A 20,893-nucleotide genomic window follows, 5' to 3' on the forward strand; every position below is an offset into this window, starting at 1 on the left:
GGAGGGGCCAGGCAACTCTGCCCCCTTGGGTGGGCAACCTGAGAGCTGGGCAGAGCTTCTGCTCAGAAAACTCGGCACAAAAGAACCTGCATCACCAGCTTGGCCACTTGCAAAGAGCAGACTTTATTGAAGTATTTGGCACTAAACCCACACAATTCCAGCCCCACAGCCGAGTACACACCCACTTTGCAACTGCACCAGGCATCAATTAGGGCCAATAAGTTAATGTAGAGGGCGCTCAGGTGTGGGGGGCTCCACCGTCCCGGCTCAGCCCGAGGAGCTCTGGGCTCCCAGGAGGAACGGGAGGCGAGATGGCTGTGCACGGGGGAAGGGGCTTAGAGACAGACTGGATGGGAACAGCATCCAAATAAGACATTCGAACATAACGGGGGCAGGGTTGACCCCAAAAGTGGCGGAGCTGCAGGATGTGGTCAGAGGCAGTGACAGAAACACAGGTGCAACCCCTCAGCTCCCTCTCCTCCCCGATTCCTCCGACGGGTCCTTCCCTCAGCACCTTGTGCAGCAGGCTACACGGCTTTCGGTCCAATTGGGAGAACTGTGCCTCTTTGGGGTCAGGCATCCAAGTTCTTGGAGCCTTAAGCTATAATCATAGCTGCTGTCCAAGTCCAGGGAACTCGGAACAGGGCGGGAAAGAGTTTTGCACGGACAAAATCAGAACTCAGTGCGCTAACCCTCCTCGCCTCAACTCAGCGGTTTCTCCTTGAAGCAGGAGCCCTACCTGCATGCCTGGCCTGGCCGCCACAAAGGCTCTTGGACGAGCACCCGAGGACTGCCGGATGGTCTTAGCACAGGCAAGTTCCAGGCCTGCTCAAGGCTCAGCAGCTGGGACAGTTAATCAGCGCCCTTAAGAGAGAGTATTCCCACGTTTGTGAAAATAAGGACTTGCCCTCTTTCAAGGAAATCCACAGTCTCAAAGCAGAAGCCCAGCTGGGTGATTTTCCAAATATTTGTAAGGTATTGGTTTTTAGGACTATGATGAAAAGATGTTGGAGGGCGTGATGGGACCGCCAGCCCTCACAATGCCCAGAGGAGGTGGTCCAAGGGTGGCTGTTCACCAACCAACACTGCAGGCCAGCCCCCAGCCAGGCCTCCCGAGGCGACAACCTGTGAAGCCCCGAACTCAAGGCTCAGAGGTCTGAGTAGATGCTGGGAGCCCACGGGGCGCAGAGAGCGTGGAGTGATTGGGCCCCCACCGGGGATTTATGGGGTCAGGAAAACAGCCGAGTCCAGGAAGACAACGCTCCACCGGGACATACTGACCTTTAACCTGCCTCTTGGCGTGTGCATCACAGAGCACATTATAAAGGGGGAGGGAGGTTGTCCCCCAGCCAGCAACTCGCCACTACCCAGAGAGCTGGAAAGTGGGGGAGTGAGGGGCAGCCTCCAGCCGCAGTGGGCCGGGGGGCCAGGAGCTCTTCTCCAGAGGAGTCCTGAGAACCAGAGGGTGGAGCGTTTGAGGAATCCCCACATGGCCCTCTCTGCTTGGCATCCTCTGCCACTTGTTTTGCATAAGGAGACAAATGCCGTCAGCGAGACAGGCAAGGCCTCCAAGTCCAGCGGGCCAGTCTCTGGGGGATACAGCATCATCATATTACAGGGATCTTGAGGGCAAATCACAAATATAAATCGTCAGGCCAGGGCTTGTGGACAAAAACTGGTATTAAAAAAAAAAAAGTCTCAGCTCCAGGTCATCGGCCTGCGATGGGGACTAGGGAGCTGAAGAAGGCACTCGGGCTGGAGCTCTCGGCCGCAGGCCCGCTATGAAACAGTCTCCGGCAGCCGGGCCGAGGCATTTGCAGCGCAGGTACACCTGGCCTTGGTTACACCTGGCTGGCGATCTCGCCGTTCTCAGGGACAAAGACTTGCACAGGGCCCCCCTCAGGCGATCTCCGCAGCACATAGCCTGTGGGCACCTGTCAGGATCAGGAAGAAAGGAGATCTGTGAGCAAATGAGGTAGAAACATCCAGACAGCAAGTTACACCGTCCTTGTCCCTTCAGGACACTGACCGGCAGCAGCACTGGCCCAGCCACTCAGCCCCCACCTCCCCAGGAGGCACTTTGTCCCCCAGGGACCAACCTTCATCCATTTTCCACTCCAGCTTTCTTTGGGGTGTGACAGGCACCCTGACCTCCTCCCCCCTTTCCTGGGCTCCCTTCTCCTCACCCTCCCTGTCTGGCAGGTTGGGATGGGCTGGGCCTGGGCCAGCAACAGGTCCAAGCTCGCAGGAGGGAAAAGCGTGTCAGCTGGAGGGTAGGGCCGGGACCGGGGCCAGACTGCTGCGGGCCCAGGATGCAGCTGTGGCCTGAGATCTGGTGGGTGTGGGAGGGACGTGCAGCGAGCCTGCCAGGGATCTTGGGTCTCAAAGCAGCAGCCTGTCGGTAACTTCTGGAGCATGCCTCCTGCAGAGCCCTCGGTTCCAGGGAGAACGAATAAAGACTTATGTGCGTTCTCCCCACGTCCAGAATGGAGGAATGGGGCCACGGAAACCAGGGCAGCCATGCCTCCCTCACGTCAGACTACTCTCTCCTACAAGCTGCCCCCAACCTGGTGCCAGGACAATAACAATACCACTTATCTAGGACTGATGTGCATTGCTCTAATCATTTTACACATAGTAACTCATTTAAGGTTCTTAATAGCCCTGTGAGATAGACACTACCTTACTGCCCCCATTTACAGAGGGAGTAACAGAGGCTCCGAGGAGTTCATTAACTTGCCCCATCATATTGCCTATAAGCAGCAGCGCTGGCATTTTAACCCGGGGAGTGTAATTTCAGGATCTGCACACCAACCATTATGCACCCTGCTGCTCAGCTGGGCAGGGCACGGGGAGTCAGAGAGGAAGATGACTGACAGGCAACCACAAGTTCTGGCTTCTGCAAACACATTTCAGACTCTCCCTCTGTCCTGGGCCCTCAAATCAGGAGATGTGGGGGATTCGTTTGGGTTGGACTTAACTGATCATGAATAGAGGCTTATCGGCTTTGTGGATCATCCGCGGAGCCATTAGGAAAAAAGGCCTCGGCTCTCTTGGAGGGCCATCTCCACCAGTGCGGGTGGGCATGTGCTCCTGAGCTGGACGGGCAGGCAAGATTAGGAGCGCCCCAGGGGAGTCGAGCGCCTTCCAAAGCCAAGAAGAAATGGTTTCTTCGCCCGTCCTTCCCAGCTGGGGGTTAGCCGGCCACCAGCCTGCTGGTGTGATGTCCCTCTACGCTTGGACCTGCTGGGACCGCAGCGGTTCCCAGCTGGCAGGCCTGGTGACCCTCTCGCGGCCGTACCTGCGTCCGGGCACCCGGAGCTCGCCCGAGGCCCTCTCTGCCAGTGGGCAGGCTGCGCACGCGGAAGGCCCCCTGGCGGTCCAGCGAGTGCGGGCGCGCGCTGCGGAGCCGTGCGCGCTCGTGCCAGCTGCGGAGCTCCTCGGTCACGGCGGCCCTGCTGAGCCCTCGGCCGGCTGGGCTGTCCTTGAGCGAGGGCGTCCGCACCAGGCGGCTGCGGGGGGGCACCAGCCACTGGCAGCGCAGGGGCGCCCCCTCCTCGTCGTCGCTGGGGCCCCGCCCCGCGCCGCACAGTTGCCACTCGCCCGGCAGGTGGCTCTGGGCCACCAGCACGTAGCGTGCGACCGGGACACAGCCGGGGGGTAGCAGCAGCCTGGGCGAGGGGGCAGCCAGCTCCCTGCTGCCCCCCGGGCCCCAGGCCATGCGCAGGCGAGGCAGCTCGGGTGGGGAGAGCGGCCGCAGGAAGGAGACGTCGGGGCTGCTGCTGCCCGGCGAGGTGGGGTGAGAGACGCTGGACACGTCCGAGCCGCTGTCTTCCGAGCAGGAGTGGCAGGCGGCCTGGGGCAGTGGGGGCTTGGTCCGGGGGAAGCAGGAGTCCGGCACTGTCACCGTGTAGTGGGTGGGGCGGCGGCGGGGGAAGGCGCTGCGCCCCCGGCCCTCGGGACCCGCCCGGAAGGACTCCACCCTGGGGTGGGGGGAGGAAGACGCAGTGAGTCTGGGGGCACAACTCTGCGCTTAGGGGATGGAGATAAAGAGGCGAAGTAGACCCAGGCACGCACAGGGCAGGGCTGTAGGTCACACCTCCCCAAAACGAAGACACCCACCCTCCTGGTCTGGGTGCCTCAACACATTCCCTCCCTGTCTGCCAACATCCTCCTGCGCCACTCCCATTTTTGGTGGGTGTAAAGTCCGCCATATCCATCTCATACCATTTCAGCCAGATTAGGTGCATGGTTCAGTGGCACATCACCCACAGAATCTGTGGGTGCAGACAGTGCAGGTGGACACTGTCAGGTATCTAATGTGAAGGCAGAAGAGCTGTCAGTGGTACAGAGGGAAGACCACCATGTACCATCCAAGGAGGGAGGCCTCAGGAGACACCAACCCTTGATCTTGGGCTTCCAGCCTCAGATGATGGTGAGACAATAATTTCTGTAATGTAAGCCCCAGTCTGCTTTATTTTCCTGTGGCAGCCCCAGCAAACTCATACAGGGCACCAGCCCTGGGGTCGGCAGGGGCTGAAATCCAGCCCTCACTCTGCTGACACGCCGGGGCGTGGCTGTGTCTGTCCAGAGGGGGCGCCTTTTACTGACCTGCAGAGGCGCTATTTGTAAAATAGTCCTGGCGGGACTTAATATAGAAAATTCGTTGCTTGACTTGAGACCAGTCATCCCAAACTGCCCTGACAAGCGACCCTAACCCGACAGAGACCCCGCAGTGCCCTGACGGTGCCGGGACTTCTGTGTGCTGTATTACCACAGCCCGTCATAACCCGGTCACTTTAACTCCCACCAAGGGGCAGGGGACTTGGAAAGGAACACGCGGCTGACTCTCATTATTCTCGGGTTCCATATCTGCACATTCTCCCACAACTAACATGTACTGGCAACCTCAGCGTCAACACTCGTGGCCCTTTCATGGGCACTGTGGACGTGCACAGAATGGTGGAAAATCTGAGTTGCCCAACGGGCTCGTTCTCTGCTGAGACTGGACAAGGCCACCCTCTGCCTTCCCGCTTCAGCTCTCATTCTGTAAACAGGCGGCCTTCCGTGGTCTATTTGGTGTCACATTTTTCATATTTTTGTGTTTTTTCTTGGTGACCTCACTGTTTAAAACGGCCCTAGCGTAGAGCTGAGGTGCTGTGTGGTGTTCCTGAGGGCAGGAAGGCTGTGACCTGCCTTACGGGGAAGATACGGGGGTGAGGTGAGCCTCATTTGGGTGTGAGTTATAGGGCTGATGGCCGTGACTTCGATGTGAATGAGTCAACGATCTATATTAAATAAGGAGTCTTTAAGCAGAAACTCACACAAAACAAGTGTGTGTACTGATCAGTTGACAAAATGTCATGACCAGAAGCTCTCAGGCACCTAGCACTGTTTCCCCAGGAGCGACGGCTCGGTATTCGCTAATTCGGTGTTGGCGGTGACTTTATAGGACATAAAACTACAGCAAATAATGAGGATCGACTGCACATCAGTTGGAAAAGTAAACTGTCCACTGTCAGTGACCAATAATAAAACAATTCAAAAGTATCTACGGAGCCACACTCTCTCGCCGTAAGAGAAATGGCAAGGGGAGAAAACCTGAATCAGCTGTGCAAAAAGGCAAAACTGCAGTCTTTGGGGAAAAACAACCTGCCTCTGGCTCTGAGGGTTGTGGGGCAGCCTCTATTGAGAGGTGCCGCAAGAAGGGAGGGATCCGAAGGAGAAGCCACGGCACTAGCCACGTGTCACCCACAGGAGTCCCACCTATATCCTAGAAGCCACCACCCTCCAACTGTCAGCTCCCTGCATCTTGGGGTGGCCTGTCTTACCTCAGAGACTGCGACTGGCCCCTCCTCCCCTGCATCTCGGGGGTGGCTGGAGCACTGGTGCGGCCCTGCCGCTGGCTGGGAATGCTGCGGACGGGAACCACGTGGTAGGAGGCGGGCTCCAGTAGCCACGGGCTGGAGGCGCTGGGCCCCCCCTGCGGCGTGCTGGCTGGGCTGCTGCAAAAGGATTGGAGACAGGTCAGCAGCAGGAATGCTTCCCTTCAGGGGCTCAAGGTGTGCGGAGGAATAGGGCACAGTGGAAGGGGACCCTAAGGCTCATGCCTCCCACCATCACCCAGCGAAGGAGAGGGGTGGTCTCCTACACCTAGCCCAGCCCACGGCCACCCTCAGCACAGGTCCCGCAGGCTCCTGCCCCTCCCCTCCTCCCCCCCCCCCCGACCTGGACTCGCTGTTGGGTTCAGAAGACTTCCTGGGCTTCTCATAGGGGTGATCCAGGCTGGTCTCCTTCCAGGGGCTGTTCTGGATCGGGGCCCGCTCCAGGCCCCCAGTCTCAGGTCCTGCTGGCTGCAGCCCCTCGAGGCTCTGGGGCGGGAGAGGCCGGGAGAGTGGAGCCAGGGACTCCGGGGAAGGTTTTGGCACTTGGGATTCCTCTGCAGGGTACAAGAAACCCAGTGAGGGCAGCGGGTGGGAAGCCGGCCCATCGAGAGCCTCCCCGGCCCGTGCGGCTCTCCCTCCCATGGCTGCTTGTCCAGCTGCTCCAGGCCAAGACGCTCAAAAATGTTTTCTTCTCCTTGGGTACTCCCTCCCTCCCAGCTCTAGTTTGTACCTGCCTCCTTCAAGAAGCCTCCCCAGATTGATTCTCCTTGGCTCACATTACGCACCTTCTAACCTTTGCTCTGGTGCCATGTCTGCAGCTAATCTTCTGTTTACCCATCTTTCTTGTTCATGCCGTGCCTGTGTGCGCTATTTCCTTATTGCCTGGGCGCTGCCCTGGGCGGGACTGCACCCCTTCTTGGTCTACCTTGACCCCCAGCATCCTTAGGGTTTGTAAACAGGGTTCTTAATCTATGGACTTATGTTTCCTGCTACCCTCTTTTCAAAAAGGACAATGACTGTGGCCAGCTGGCTTGGCTCTGACAGGTGCACACTGACATAGAGCCCAGGGCAAAGGCAGGGACGCCAGGGGCCCACAGGCAGTGCTGGAATTCACCTTTCCCTTCCCAGTTGATAGGATGGAGTGCCTGGAATGCCAAAGGGTCAGCACGTGGCCACCCTCAGCAGAGCGCGGGCAGGGGCACGGAGCTCTCAGCACCAAGTGGCCCCCCTAACTCCACTAGCTCACAAAAGCTCCCCTCTCGCTTTAAAGGCCTCATGAGTCAACTCTGCCAGAGCCCCGAGGTCTTGCAGTAGGAGCCCCATCCTGACAGTAGGCCCTGAACGGCCCTCTCACCTTCCTCCAAGAGCAGCCCATCCGACAGGGAGCTGTCATCGGAGGCACTGAGCTCTGGGAAAGCAAAGGAGAGAGAAGAGACAGAGGTGAGAAAATGCACCATGGTCTGGGGAACCAGCCCTGGGCCCCTCCCTTCCTGATAGCATCCCTTATCAGGAAATACCAGGTGTGTTAAATACTATCCTGGCATGAATTTACTTGGAAGTAGAAAAAAACAAACAGAAGTTAGGAGCGAGGAGACAGGAAATCCTGGCTCTGCCATTCGCTTTGCAGCCTTGAATAAGCCAATGCTCTGGGCCTCAGTTTCCCCATTTGTCAAAAAAAGCCAGGGTCTCCTCTGGCAGTGAAAGGGAAAGGCAAAGAGCCATTTTGGAAGGCCCTTGGGGTGCAAAGAATTTTGCTAAGTTTTCTATGGTCTTCTGTTATCATAAATACCACTCAATTCCAGGATCCCAAATCTGAGCAGTCCCGCGTCACCAAGACCAGTGCGAGTGCGAGTCTGAGCTGGGGGCTGTGGGTCAGTTCAAGGGTCTGCCCGGCTGGGTGAGGAAGGTTCTCAACTGGCGAGATGGCCCATCACCTGAGGACATGGAGTGTGGCATGTCTGCGTGGTATAGCAGCGGCTGTGACCCAGGACGTCAGAGGAAACTTATAGTGCCATTACCCTCAGATGTTGAGAATATGCCTCACATGACCTGGGTGGAACCCACAGAGCATTGTCAACTATGTTTCAGATAAAGATGAAGAATATTAACGATAGCTAACATTTCTACTGTGCCCACACTTTTCTAAGCACTCTCTGTGTATTAATTCATGTGATCCTCATAACAACCCTGTAAGGTCAATACTGTTATCATCGCCATGTAACAGCAAAAGCCAAGGCGGGAAAGGAGTTGAGCAACACGGCTTAGGTCAATCCGCCAAAAGGGGTTACGTCAGAATTCACACCCAGACAGTCTACCCGGAGTCTGGCTCTTCACCACCACCACTTAACAGCTCTCCCATTAGCTAGTGTCTAATGCATAGGTCATTACCCAGAAAATTCCAAGAAAAGTAAACAATTCCAGCCATCTTAAAATCCTCTATAACAGGGATTGGCAAACTACAGGCCCACGGGCCAAATCTGGTTAACTGCCTGTTTTTATAAATAAAGTTTTATTGGAACCCAGATTTGTTTACATAACAGCTGGCTGCTTTTGAGCTACAAAGTTGAGCAGCTGAGTAGGTGTGACAGAGACCGCATGGCCCACAGAGCCTACGATAGTTACTATCTGGACCTTTACAGAAGTGTGTCAACATTTGCTCCACAACTTAAATGAAATACAAACTTGACTCAGAGCAGTTCTTGAGCCTTGTAGGGCACCCAGCCCAAGGAGCCGGGCCACCCCGAGGAGCCAGCCGGCCCACACTGTGCTTAGCTCCCCCAGCCTTTGCTTAGGGGTTCAGTTGAGGAGACACCCTCTTATTGGATTCTGGTTCCCTGCCTCTGATCTTTCACAAAAACCTGGAGAATAAGGAGTTTTACTTTTCATAAATGTCAAGTTGGAGAAGTTGTGGGACAGTTACTGTCATGGCGCAGGGGTGCACGTGGGGTGGGGCCACGTGTATGGGTTTGAATCTATGGTCTGAGAAGAAAGACATCACCCCTGTCACCCCTAATCTTCATACAAACAAGCAGGTCAGAGTTCCATAGGCCAGAAGGGCGCAGTGCAAGTAGGGAATCTGGAGACCCACTGCCTTTGCCTGGGGTTGGGGGCGCAGAGCACAGCAATCTGCCAGCCAAACCCACGTGGCTCCCTGGGGCTGCTCACCATGTCGGCGACACTGCCCCTCCCCAGCCCAGCTCAGCCTGGCCCTGCCCTCGGTCCAGTAGCGACGGCAGGACACCCCCGGCAGAGGGGTCACTACGGAGACCGTCCTCTCAAACTGAGCATTCTCAAAGGCTGCACCGTCCACACGGTAGCCACTAGCTGTGTGTGGCCATGTTAATTACAATGAAATAAAATTTAAAATTCAGTTCCTTTGTCACACCACCAGGCCCATTTCAAATGCTCAACAGCCCCACATGGCTAGTGGCTGCCACATCACACAGTGTGAATATAGAACATTTCCATCATCGCAGAAATTCTACCAGACAGCGTTGCTCACCGCGGGCGCGGTCGGTCAGCAAACGCACGCAGAGCACCTCCGACGTCAGGGGCGTGTGCTGGGGGCATTTCTCATCAGGCCCCCGTGGTAACTTAGTTCAACACCTGGCTGCTCCCCGCCACCTGCAGAGTTCTAGGTAATTACTCTCGCCTGGCAGAATGACATTCCCAAAATGAACAACTCGTGTGGGGACCTAGGGGGTGGAGTGGGGTGTCGTGTTTTTTTTGTTGTTTGTTTTGCTTTTTTTTTCTTTTTAATTCAAAACATGTTTCAGCTACTAACTCAGTCTCTCTCTACTTCCTTCTTTCGGGGCAGGGGAGCCACAGAACAGGAATTACGTGTCTAGAATGGCCTCCTCCTGGGCTCCCAAAGCAGGACACCAGAGCCCGGGGCCTCAGGCCCACGTGCACAAGGCCGGCTGGTGGAGAGCCAGGGGTCTTCTCCCATCAGGAGGGCGAGTCAGTCACTACGCCATGTTTCCTCCCAACAGCTCTGTCTTCACCTGGGCTGAGAGCCCAGAGAAGTTTCAGAACCTGCTGCCTCCCACAGAGGGTTAACCAGAGCCCCGGGCGTGCCCCGGCCTGCTCCCCGCCCCCAACAAGAAGCATCACCGGTCACAATGGCGGCGCCAGAGTGACACCCCCCACACCCTCTGCCACTCCAGCAACTGTGGGCAGAGGAAGCTGCTGAGCAGCGCGAGGCTGGATAGGACACGGGAGGGGCTGAGCACACTGGGACGGGGGCACATCTCCCCCCGGTGGCCCCCCATCAGCACAGAGCAAGCGAGCCCTTAGGGACTTGCAAGCCCAAGTCACGCAGCCTTTCCAGGGGAGGTCGAGTCCTGGGGGCCCCTTAGGAGTGAAGGAGGTGGACAACTTTTCCATCAGAGCGTCGGAGACCAGGAGTATCATCCTGCAGCCAGGCCAGGCCAGAGCCACTCGAACCAGAGACGTCTGGCCACCTGAGCCTGGGTCAGCTCCATCCCCTGCGTTTACTGGGTCACCTGCCCCATGGAGGCACCTCCTCCCTCGCCCTCTACTCCTGGCTGCTGCAGGTGACCTGGGAGGTGTCTGGTCACACCCTTTCTACCCTGAATTAGAGACAGCGTGTGGCCGCAGGGACTCCTGAGACTGTGCTGAGATAATCCCCCGCCCAAGGCGTGGGCCACGGGGCATGGGGACCGGGACGGGCTCCAGGGCTTCTATACAAATGTTCCCATCAGGGGAGGAGAGCAACTTGGTGAAAAGCCAGCAGAGGTGCAGGCGTAGGAGCAGGAGCTGGGGGTGTGGGGGAAGCGGACAATTCTCCCGGCCCTGGCCTGTCCTGCCCCATCATCCGGTCCTGCCCCAGGGCCGCTGCCCCCTTCCCTCCTCCACTTCCCTCCTGAGAAGTCTGGGGGAGGGGGAGCAGTGGGCAGGATGCCCTGGGATCAGGAAGGAGGGCAGCACGTTTGACCTGACCAGCTGAGTTTGGGTCAGGAAGGGAAAAAGTCACACCTAAGGGCTCAGACTACTTGTTGGAAGGTAACCGGGCTGGACGCACTGATGTCCCCTGGTGGCTGGTCCCCGGCACGGACAGCTCACTAGGGCACTCACAGCCACCGGTTTCTGGGCCCCTGGTCTCTGGGATTAGACTAGAGGCACTCCACTCTTGATGGGGGTGGTTCCAGAAACTTAAGGGGTTGGGGGATGTGGCACTGGTGGTGCCAGATTTCAACCCAAACATCCCTGGGTGGCTCTGGGCCCCTGAAACAATCCGGTGAGCAGTTGTGCGGGGCCAATCAGCCCCCCGGCCAGCGGACGGTGCATAACTCGGAGCCCCAGGCTCACGGAAGCCTCACACTAGCTGATCGATAAGCCATCTCCCTGTGGGCCTGGAGGCAGGACAGTGGACCTAGGACACTGCTGTTGAATAATGCTTGAGATAGGCCCGAGGTCAGCCTGGGAAATGCCTTCTGTCCCAGGAGTCTTCCGAGGGCTGGAGGTGTGCAGCAGGAGGCGGAAGGAAGGAGGGGGCTGCTTTCTAAGGAGATGGGGAAGAAGCCCCACACTAGGGCTTGTCGGGGCTGCAGAGGGTGCCGAGGGGGCAGTGGTGGACGAGCTGGAGCCAATGTGGGGCATTAAACACCGTGTTGGGCACCAGGCCGTGCTCACCAAAGGCCATGCAGCGTCGGGCGCCCTGCGCCCCCCAGCCCAGAGCTCCCAGGACGGGACCCGGGGCAGCTGCTTACCTCGGCCCAGGGGGAGCGGGGTGGCGGGAGGGGGCCCGCTGTGGCACCGCTGCTCGCCCAGGCAGCGCTCCAGCGCGCGCAGCTTCTCTTCCTCCTGCAGCAGGGCCAGCTTCCGCTGCCGGCGGGCCTGCCTGCCCACATTCTCCTCCCGGCACAGCCGCCGCGCCGCCTCGGCGATCTGCAGCTGCAGGGCCAGCTCCCACTCCAGGCTGCTCAGGGGGTCCTGAGGGAGGGGGCGCAGTGAGGCATGGGAGGGCGGGTGGCCCAGACCTCGCCCTTGGAACCCAGCCCGAGGCCCGGGAAGCAGACAGCGGCCTCAGATGTGGGGCAGAGGGTGCAGCGGTGGGAGGTGCCCGGGAGCAAACCTGTCGGCCTGAAAGGCTAGCCAGGGACCCACCTACCAGCCTGGCCACAGAGCCAGAGGGTGGGAACCAGAGTGGGACTTTCCCTCCTGACCCCAAAGGGTTGGGCAGGTGAGCCCAGAAGAAACCGCCCCGTTCACAGCATGGGGAAGGGATGCTGGGGCCAAGCCGCCCACACCGCCTTCCTCCCGCACTGACACAGGAGGACAGCCCTAGGAGCCAGAGTGACCTCTCCGGGCTGGTGGGTGAGCTCTTAACTGATCCTCTGCCCACCGGGGAGCAAACCCAGTGTCCTCCCCGAGTCCCAGCTCTCCGGCCTGTGGAGGCACACCTTCCCCAGTGCCATTTGGGCTGCACGTTTATGGGTGCCCCTGGCTGACGCGGAGCCAAGCGCCCCTCTGGGGTGGGATGAGTAGAGAGGAGACCGCCCTGGGGTGGGATGAGTAGAGAGGAGACCGCCAAGTGCCGGGTGAAGGCACTGCCCCCAAGAGCTCTCCCCTGCCGACGGCGAGGTCCTGGGTCAGGAGCAGCCTCTGGGGATGGGGGCCGGTTTCCAGAACCCCTCACCTCTCTGTGCAGGGCCTGCTCGTCCAGTTTGTAGGCTGCTCCAATCCTGCGGCGGACCTTGGGGGCCTTCTCCCCTGGTCTGAGGGGGTACTCTGCTGGCAGGATCCCCGTCAGCTCCTGCAGGGGAAGCGAGGTCAAGCCAGGCCCCACTCCACTGGCCCCGCCCTTGGCCATCAAGAGCAGCCTGTTCACCAGGGCCTGTGATGTCTGTGCCCTTCCAGATGCCCCTGCCCCTTCCACCCCAGCTCGTCACCAGGGTTGTCCCACCGGCATCTCTAGGGTGCCCTCTGCACTCCCTCCCTTTTTCCTTCACACCTCCTTCTGCTCACCTCCTGCAGCATCTCTCATTCCCCCTTCCCCGTGCCTGGGCCCCTGACCATCCAGCTCTCCCCTGCCCGAGCCACCCGGTGCCCAGGTCAAACACTGCACACACACAGACTCCGGGCACCACACCCCCGTCTGATTTCCAGAATCCTCTCAGGAACGGAGTTCCCTTCCTGCAGCCCCAACATCCCAAAACGTAGCTCCAGGGCCCCTCAGATGACCCCGAGTTCACATGTGCAGGTGGGGGCCGGCCAGCGCTCACCGCTTCCCTCAGGCACAGCCTCCTCAGCTCCTCCAGGCAGGCCTCCAGCCGCTCCTCGAGGGCCTGCTGCTGCTTGCGCACCGCGTGGGTCAGCTCCTTCACTGGGGAGACCGGGCTGTCGGGGCCTGGGGGGATGGGGGCACACGCTCAGGGAAGCCTAGGCCCCAGGGGGAGCCTGTCTCAGACACATCTTGACCACCCTAGGGGAGCGCACACAGCCTCACGCCTGCCCAGGTTACAACCCAGCTGCACAGCCTGTGTCATCACCACAAAACACGTCCCCTGGCTGCCAGAGTTGACTACGTTGCAGCTCAGAGCGACAGGCCAGCCCACCAGTGCGGGAGGGCCCCGTGGTCAGAACTCGGTCCTTTCCCTTCCCGCCCTCCACCCACTGCAATGAACCGCCTCCTCCTCCTCCTCTCTCTCTCTCTCTTTCACACACACACACACACACACACTCACACACACCTCTTCTCTTGTCCTCTGTCAAGACTAGGCCAGATTAGGCCCACAAACTCAGGCCAACCAGAGAGACAGGTCCTCTACACCAGCCAGATAAGGGTTTTCAACTTCTCAGTAATCACTGGGGCCAGAGTTGAACATTGCAGATACCTGTTCCAGATAGGATCACCACTCCAGGCTAGATCCCTCCAGAAAGAGAACTCTCCAGCCCTTCCAGGATCTACCCCCCAGCAGAGGCCTCTCTCGCTGCCCACCCTTCCCCCACTCCATCCTGGGGCATCTCAGCCATGGAGCCTGGGGTTGTCAGGGCCCGGACAGCGGGATTCCCCAGCCACTCACCAGACTGCAGGATGATGCCACTGTCGGTGTCGCTGACCTCATCCTTACTCTCCATGGTGGACTTCTGGGAGGAGGGGGCACAGATCAGGGAGGGGTGACACCGTTCCCAACCTGGGCCAGGACGTGCAGGTGGCCTGGAGTTTACCCAGCTTTAAAGAGAACAATACAAGAAACGAGCTTAGGAATGAGATATGCGAGGGCAGGGGCAGTAGAAGTGAGCACCGTGTTTCTGGGCGAGTCTGGGGATGCAGCCCAGAGAAGGCTCCGTGGGCCTCACCAGCAAACCCGTTCTTGGTGGGGTCTGGCGCCCCACTTGGCCTCCTTCCAAGAGAGGCCTCTAGGGCTAAGGGGGTCGACAGGAACCCCTGAGACTGAAGAGAAGGACAACAAGGAAAAGAGCAAAGAGAGAGGCTGAAAAGGAAGAGGAGAGGAGAAGTGGGTGCAGGGACAGGCAGGGAGGGAAGGGAGCAGGACGGGAGATGGCTGTCCCCACGAGGTTGACGGTCCTCAGCCCAGAGCCCACATGGGTCAGGCACTGCAAGAAGGGGCTGGGCCCTGGGCACTCAGCCAAAGCCCTGCTCTGCCCCCAGCCCCGGCTGCCCTGCTCCCTGCCCCAGGGAGCCGTCCGGAGGTGGTGCGGCCCCTCCACGCCAGTGAGCTGCACAGAGCCCTGACACAACTCCCAGGCCACCAACGACGCCCAGGAGACGCCTCGGGGAGAGTCGGCCTGGATCCCCTGTACCCCATGTCCCAGGGAGACCCAGCGGAGTGTCAGGACTGCCAGGAGCAGAAGCTGCCGGAGGACAGGAGGGAGATAGCCCTGCCTTCCTGGGGCTGAGAGCACAGCCCCGTCTGTGTCGGCGCGGCGGGCACCCGGCCCTGGAACAGCACCTGCGGCCGTCCCCCGCTCCCGGGAGCACACGCCCGGTCAGGGCCCAGCTGGCCAGGGCCGGCAGCCGTTGGCGGGAGCTGAGCAGGGGGAGGGCGGGCGGAGCCAGTGGGCCGTCTGCAAGGACAGCGCAGCCACCTCCTCACTGAGTCAGCCCATTGAGCAACAGGCCAAAAGCCCTGAGTTTCTGTCTGGGGCTTATCCTGCTTCCTGGGGGCACCGGCGTGGGGGAGGCTCCAGCCTCAGGTCAGCGGCAGGGAAAAGAGGCGGCCTGGGGACAGCCGAGCACAGAGCAGGCAGAGAGGGAGGGGGGCTGCTGACAGCCGGGTCGCCGACGGACGGCACGGGCTGCCCATGGAGACCGGCAGAGCAGGAACAACCGGGAGCTGGGGTAGACCGACAGACACAGCCTCTCCGAGTCCCACGGGCACGACTGAAACATTGCCCTGAAAACAGTGTGTGCCTGCACTTTGGGATTTCAGGTTCCCAGGGAGGTCTAGAGAAGGATGGTGGGATGAAAAAAAGAAAAGCTTCTGTGGGGCCTTTGCAAACACTCCAAAGAGGAGATGGGCCCTGTGTCCTGGAAGCCCAGAACCGGTACTTAGGGAGTTACCTCTGCCGGCGGTCCCTCCCAAACCCTCCTGCATCCCGGAGAGAAGAGCAGACAAGGACGGCAGCTCCCCTCCTCCCACCCGCACAGCACTTTCCTTCCACCCACCTGGCAGCCCGACCCTCCCCAGAAGCCAGGGGCAGGCCCAGCAGAGCTGGGAAGAGAGGCAGGCGGCTCGGCTGGCACCGGGAGCTTCCGCTTTGACAGGGAGGAGGTAACATGGGAGGGGAAGCCATTAATTAGTCACACTTACTAATTAATTATTAACCACCAAGGAGTTGCCTTGGGAAGTTGTGACCACTGAGTCCCTGCCTCTCAGGGGCTCCTGGACTGTCAGGGGGAATGGGGAGTAATAGGACCGAGGTGTGGGGTCCGGCACACCTCGCCTCCCCCAGCTCCCCCAGGTCGAGGGCGAGGCCCGGGCATTCGCAGGGGCCTGGTCTGACGCTGGGCCCACTCGGAGCTAAACTGCTGCTCCAGGCAGGGCAAAGAACACAGGCCCGGAAGTGGGGAGCCCCAGCCCCTGGGTCCTGTCATCGAGGGTGTCACCCTGGGGAAGTCACTTCGCCTCGCTGCCTCCCGTCCTCACAGGCACAAGGAAGATGAGACAGTGTCGGGGCCCTGTCCAGCTCCCCAGTCTGACTCCGGACTCTTGGACCATGTCAGGCTGAGCAGGACACCCACGCGGCCATGGAGTGGACCCTGGTCTGCCCTGCCGAGGCTGCCCTCCGCTGCAGGGACCCGGGGCCCACAGGCTCTGCTCCCACCTCCACCCGGAGGCATGGGTCTTGCTTGGCCTTGGTGTTCAAGGTGCTGCTTTTAGATAAAGGCATTCCAGGGAACATCCCCAGCCTCTCCCAACACAGGAATCCCTCCCTGTCCTCTGGACCCCCGGCCCCAGGCCCCAGGACCGGGCCCTGAGAAGCAGTCCAGCCGACTGAACAACGTCCCACAAAAAGGCAGAGGAGGAAAGAAGGGGCACAGAGGGAGGGGGGATCACAGTCACGTTCCCTCAGGCCGGGCCACTGGGGACCTGTCCCTGGCACAAATGTGCCCCAAGGCCAGGGCTGGGGCCTCTCATCCCCGCTTCCCCTTTCTCCTATGGAAACAGCAACTACAGCGACAGGCTGCTCATCGGGCCCACCAGCACCCCCCATCATCCCTGGGCCGCAGACACGAGTGGGGGGTGATGACAGCCACTGCCTGGGCTCCTGGCACCCCCAGGCCAGCCTGCCCCGCCCTCACCTGCTTCTGGGTTCAGTCCAGGAGTCCTGGAAGCACCCTGTTCCCAGGTCAGGGGGCCGAGCGGCGTCGCATGTCGCTTCAGGGTCCTCCAGGCCCCGGCCGGCCTCCCTGTGCTCTCTCTCTGACCTGGCTCGACTCTCTGCACACTGATGGCTGTCGGTCCCTCCCTCTGGTCCCGCCTGCCCGCAGTCCCTCCCAAGGAAGCAGGTTACTTGTTGTGACTTGAGTCAGAGGGGAGGAGCAGTGGAGCTAGTCCTTCTCTGAACTACTCTTGCTGTGGCTGTTGCCTCTGGCAGCTCCAGGGCCTCCGAGCTTCCGGGGCAGCGGGGAGCAGGGAGAAGGGGGCTTCCCATGGAGGACCCCAGAAGGCAACAGGGTCACGTCTTCATGGCCTCGGGGGACCCTGGTGCCTCCTGCCCTGGCCCGGGCTCTCCTGCCTCAGATGGTCACTGCCCTCTTGTACCTCATTTTCCCTTCCCAGAAACTGAGGCATGCAAGGCCCCCAAAAGCAAGGTGAAGGCCCACCGTCCATGGGGAATACCAGCCAGAAATTCACCAACTGACAGGGACAGGTCATCGCTCTTCCCATACACTGAAATGGAGACCAAGGCCTGAGTTTTGTCTCTCCCAAATCAGGTTAAAAATCCTCAGGAAAGGCAGTGACCCTAGAACTCCATATGGGGAGGCTCTAGGGCCCCAAAGAAGGCCATGCTGTTCTCTTTTTATCCTCGACATTTTCCCCCAGGTACATCAAGACCACCTCTTCCCTGTTTATTATTTACAACCATACTCAACAGGGTCCGCGGAGTACTGACCTGAACCCCAGTCCTGTCCCCTACTCCACAGGAGGGCCGCTATAACCCCAAGGTCTAAGCTCACTCACCAAACACAAGTGAACGGAGACCAAAATGGAACTTGCTCCCTACAAAAAATAAGCCTCCAGGTCTCCCACCCCATTGACCCTCAAGCAAACTGAAAACCATCTGGAATTCAGCCTATTTCACTGGGGAAGGCAAGGGGTAAAGCCACCTGTTGGCTGTCCCCAGCAGACTGGAAAACAGAAATGCTGCAGATGGGGGACTGAACCTCTCAAGGCTTCATCCCACCACCTCCCTTCCCCCCATCTCTGATCCTCCCACAGAACAGCGCCCCCTCTCCCTGGGGTCCCAGACCCTCAGCGTATCTCAGGACTGCCTCCCTCCCCCAACCAGAAAGACCATCCCATGCCCATCCCCATCCCCCATCCCCCAGGGCAGGGATGAAGGAGGAAGTCGCTCCACCAAGCATCTCCCGTGGAACAGAGCTGTGTCACCAACAGGGCTCCCGTCTGCCCCCTCCCCCACGCACCCCCCCTTCCCACCGCCCCTACACGTGCTCCCAGCTCACCTTCACATTCCTGTACACACCCTCTTTCCAAACAATGCTAGCCCAGAGTCCTCCGGGCTGACCACCCCCTTCTCTCTCCAGGCTGAGGCTGAGGGGCCTCAACAGGGGACGCCCCCTCCCGTGGTGAGGAGCCGGCCCCAGGTCTCCCAAGGAGCCTGCAGACCCCTCACCCAGTCCTCCACAGAACAGCCCTGTCCATCCTCCAGAGGTTTGTCACATTCTTCCAATGTCAAACAGAGGAGTTGACTCTGCGCATAATTGGCACCCTCCCTCCACCTTGCCCATCCCCCAGCTCCAGGTGGGGGGTGATGGAAGTTTCTAGAATCAGCTCACAGCATATTTTTTAATCATAAAGTAAAATTAAGAGAATCACAAAGAGAACCAGTTATACTGAAATACAGTTCTAAAAACAAAAACACAGTAATAGAGATGCTTCTTTATTGACATTAAACAGGATCTGGCTGTGGGTTCATAGAAGTGATGAGTGTAAGCAGTATTCGGGACAGCCACAACAACTGCGTGTGACATGTAACTATCTGTGGATTCTGTTGATGGCAAAGACACAGGTACTGCCAGTCATTTCCTGCCTTCATAACTGAGGACAATGCTAAATTTCTGTTCAAGGTTGGTGGAAAAGTCAAGATGTGGGATTTTTCCATCTAAGTTCACAAACCCTCTGATTCCATCCACAGATGCTCTGGTGCCCATGGACCCAGCTAAGAATCCACACCCTAGGGGAATCGCCCATCCCTGAGTTCAGGGACTCACTCATCAACCCTCTGGAATTCTCAGATGCCCCTTGCTCCCTCGCATTCACACCCTGCCTTTCCCAGCCCAGCAGAATCTGAGGTTTGGAATGGGACCAGCAAACCAAGTCTCCCAAGAACCCCAGATCTGCTGGCTCTCACTGTCTGCCCTGTCATTCAACTCAGCATATCAAGGGGGAGGTGGGCATTCCAGAGGCCAGCTCAGTGTCCCTCTCCCAGCCAGTCCAGAAGGTCAGGGGACTGTGGCCCCAGCCCCAGCCCCCGGAGCATCATCACCAAGACCACCAGTTGGTGAGGAAGCGGGGTTTCCTTGCATAACATTAGAGTGCTTTGAATCCGATCTTTGAAAGGAGGAGAAAAATCGCCTCTCTTTGGGGTTTTCATGTCCTAAGGAAAAGTCCCAATCAGAAAACTTCCACCCCCTGTGGCTATCCACTCTCCCATCATTTAAGTTCCTTCTCTAAGTTTCTCCTGACACACGAGATTGGAAGTTCTTTAAGGCAAGGGCCTCGTCCTACCATCTCCACATCCCCACCAGCGCCCGGTGCAGACCCTAAATTCCCCTGAATGAATTAAGGAATTAGTGGTCGGCCGCTGGGGCCAACAGTGGGAAAGAGAGAAGGGAACTACCCGGGACGCTCCAGGCGAAGGGGCAGTGGACATGGTTCCTTGGCTGTTTCCTTTCTCCACTCTGCTCCCTTACCACCGGGAAAGGTGCTCGCCTCCAGCAAGCGACGGTGGAGAGGGCCGGGACAGGGGACTCCACGCCGCCTGGAATGCGCCCTGAAACCAGACCTCTAGGCTTTCCCTGAAAAGCGCCTTTGTCCGGTCCAGCCCGCTCCCCTCCCCCCGCGCGCCCTCCGCATCCCGGCGGCCCGAGACTTTGCTCCTTTTGTTTGGCTGCCTTCTGGCTTCCCGGAACCTGGCCAGGGAGCCACAGGCGTGGGGAAGGTCGAAGGAGAGAGGTTGAGGAGTCGGAAATGGGCATTTTGGGTAGCAACTACCAATTCCCACCCCTTAGTAAATTACCCCATTCCGTTTAGGGCTCCCTCCGCTAAGACCGAGGCCCGTGGGGTCAGGGGCCCCATCCTCCCGCTCCCGCGCGCTGCGCCCCCCAAGGCTCCCTTACCTGTCCCATGGAGCTCCGGCGCCGCCCGCCTGCCCCCGCGCCCCCCGGTCCTGCCTCGCGGCTTCAGGCCCCGGGGGTCCAGGCCCTCGTCCCTTTCCCCGAGCCACCCCCCGGCCTTCCCTCCCCGGAGGTATTTCATTTAACTTCGGCATTTGCAGCATCCCAAATGTTAAAGATCCCAGGACATCTGTCCCCTGGGGCATACCAAGGCCCGGAGGAGAGAGGGGAAACACGCAGGAGGGGATTGGAGAGTCCGGGGCAAGCGTCGGGGCGGGGCCGCAGGTTGGGGTGCCGAGAGGCCGGCGGGAGTGGGGGTGCCGTGGGGACCCCAGCTCAAGCACCCAAGCTGTCCCCCTTCTCCCGCTTTCGGATGCGCGTGCGGCGGGCCCCCCCGCGCCGCCAGGTTCCGCAGCCCGGGCGGGAGGAGGCTCCTCTCCCGGCCCCAGGCCGCCTCTCCTCCGCGCGCTCCGGCCTGGCCCGGGCAGCGCCATGCTCGGGGACCCGGCGCGAACGCGGGAACCGAGGCGCAGGGGGGCCTCGCCGTGCCCCCTCTCGCTGCGCAGCGCGGCTGGCCCTCCTCCGGCCCCGGTCCCCTGCCCTCCTGGGCCCGGCCACTGAGCTCGGCCGGGAGGGAAAGGAGCCGGCCGGCGGTGAGCGCCTCCTGCCGCCTCCTGCGAGCCAGTGCGCCCGTCCGTCCGCCCATCGCTCGCGCACGCTCCCCTGTCTCATCTGCTCGGAAAACACGTACTGAGCACCTGGGGCCCAGCGCGTGGACCGAAGTTCCAGTGCCTTCCCCGGAGGACTCCCCAGTCCAGACGAGTCATCAAGCAGCAGAGTCAGTGAAGTGAGGGCCAGGACCCGGGGCGGGAGAGAGGAGGCCGACCCAGCCCCGCAGAGCCCAGCCCGGGAACTGGGGAGGTAGGAGGAGGAAGGT

The 20,893-nt window shown here is 59.7% G+C and overlaps 1 protein-coding gene across 2 annotated transcripts; it reads right to left on the minus strand.

Annotated features, from left to right (window-relative positions):
* Positions 1 to 20,421, minus strand: INAVA (innate immunity activator). 2 transcript variants are annotated; one of them, XM_004438970.3, is made up of 10 exons: positions 19,960 to 20,421; positions 13,934 to 14,082; positions 13,133 to 13,257; positions 12,547 to 12,663; positions 11,618 to 11,840; positions 7,240 to 7,293; positions 6,229 to 6,439; positions 5,832 to 6,005; positions 3,302 to 3,983; positions 1 to 1,934 (listed from the first exon to the last, which is right to left on the minus strand). In XM_004438970.3, exons 1-10 carry the CDS (start codon positions 20,160 to 20,162, stop codon positions 1,842 to 1,844), a joined length of 2,031 nt encoding a protein of 676 aa, XP_004439027.1. In that variant the 5' UTR covers positions 20,163 to 20,421; the 3' UTR covers positions 1 to 1,841. The 2 variants fall into 2 exon arrangements, with proteins under 2 accessions (XP_004439027.1, XP_014649638.2); XM_014794152.2 differs by lacking the exon at positions 19,960 to 20,421 and adding an exon at positions 16,678 to 17,725 and having other exon boundaries at positions 2 to 1,934.
* Between the last annotated feature and the right edge of the window lie 472 nt (positions 20,422 to 20,893).

This window comes from Ceratotherium simum, chromosome 36 (assembly GCF_057802395.1).
Source record: "Ceratotherium simum simum isolate JZ-2026a chromosome 36, ASM5780239v1, whole genome shotgun sequence".
Taxonomy (NCBI): Eukaryota; Metazoa; Chordata; class Mammalia; order Perissodactyla; family Rhinocerotidae; genus Ceratotherium; species Ceratotherium simum.

Excerpts from the sequence above, each read along its gene's own strand:
- INAVA (XM_004438970.3), bottom strand. The coding sequence starts at position 20,162 with ATGCCCCAGGGGACAGATGTCCTGGGATCTTTAACATTTGGGATGCTG. Across the intron at positions 11,841-12,546 it reads AGCAGGCCCTGCACAGAGAG|GACCCCCTGAGCAGCCTGGA; the intron begins GTGAGGGGTTCT and ends CCCCTCCCTCAG. Across the intron at positions 6,440-7,239 it reads TGGGCTGCTCTTGGAGGAAG|AGGAATCCCAAGTGCCAAAA; the intron begins GTGAGAGGGCCG and ends TGTACCCTGCAG.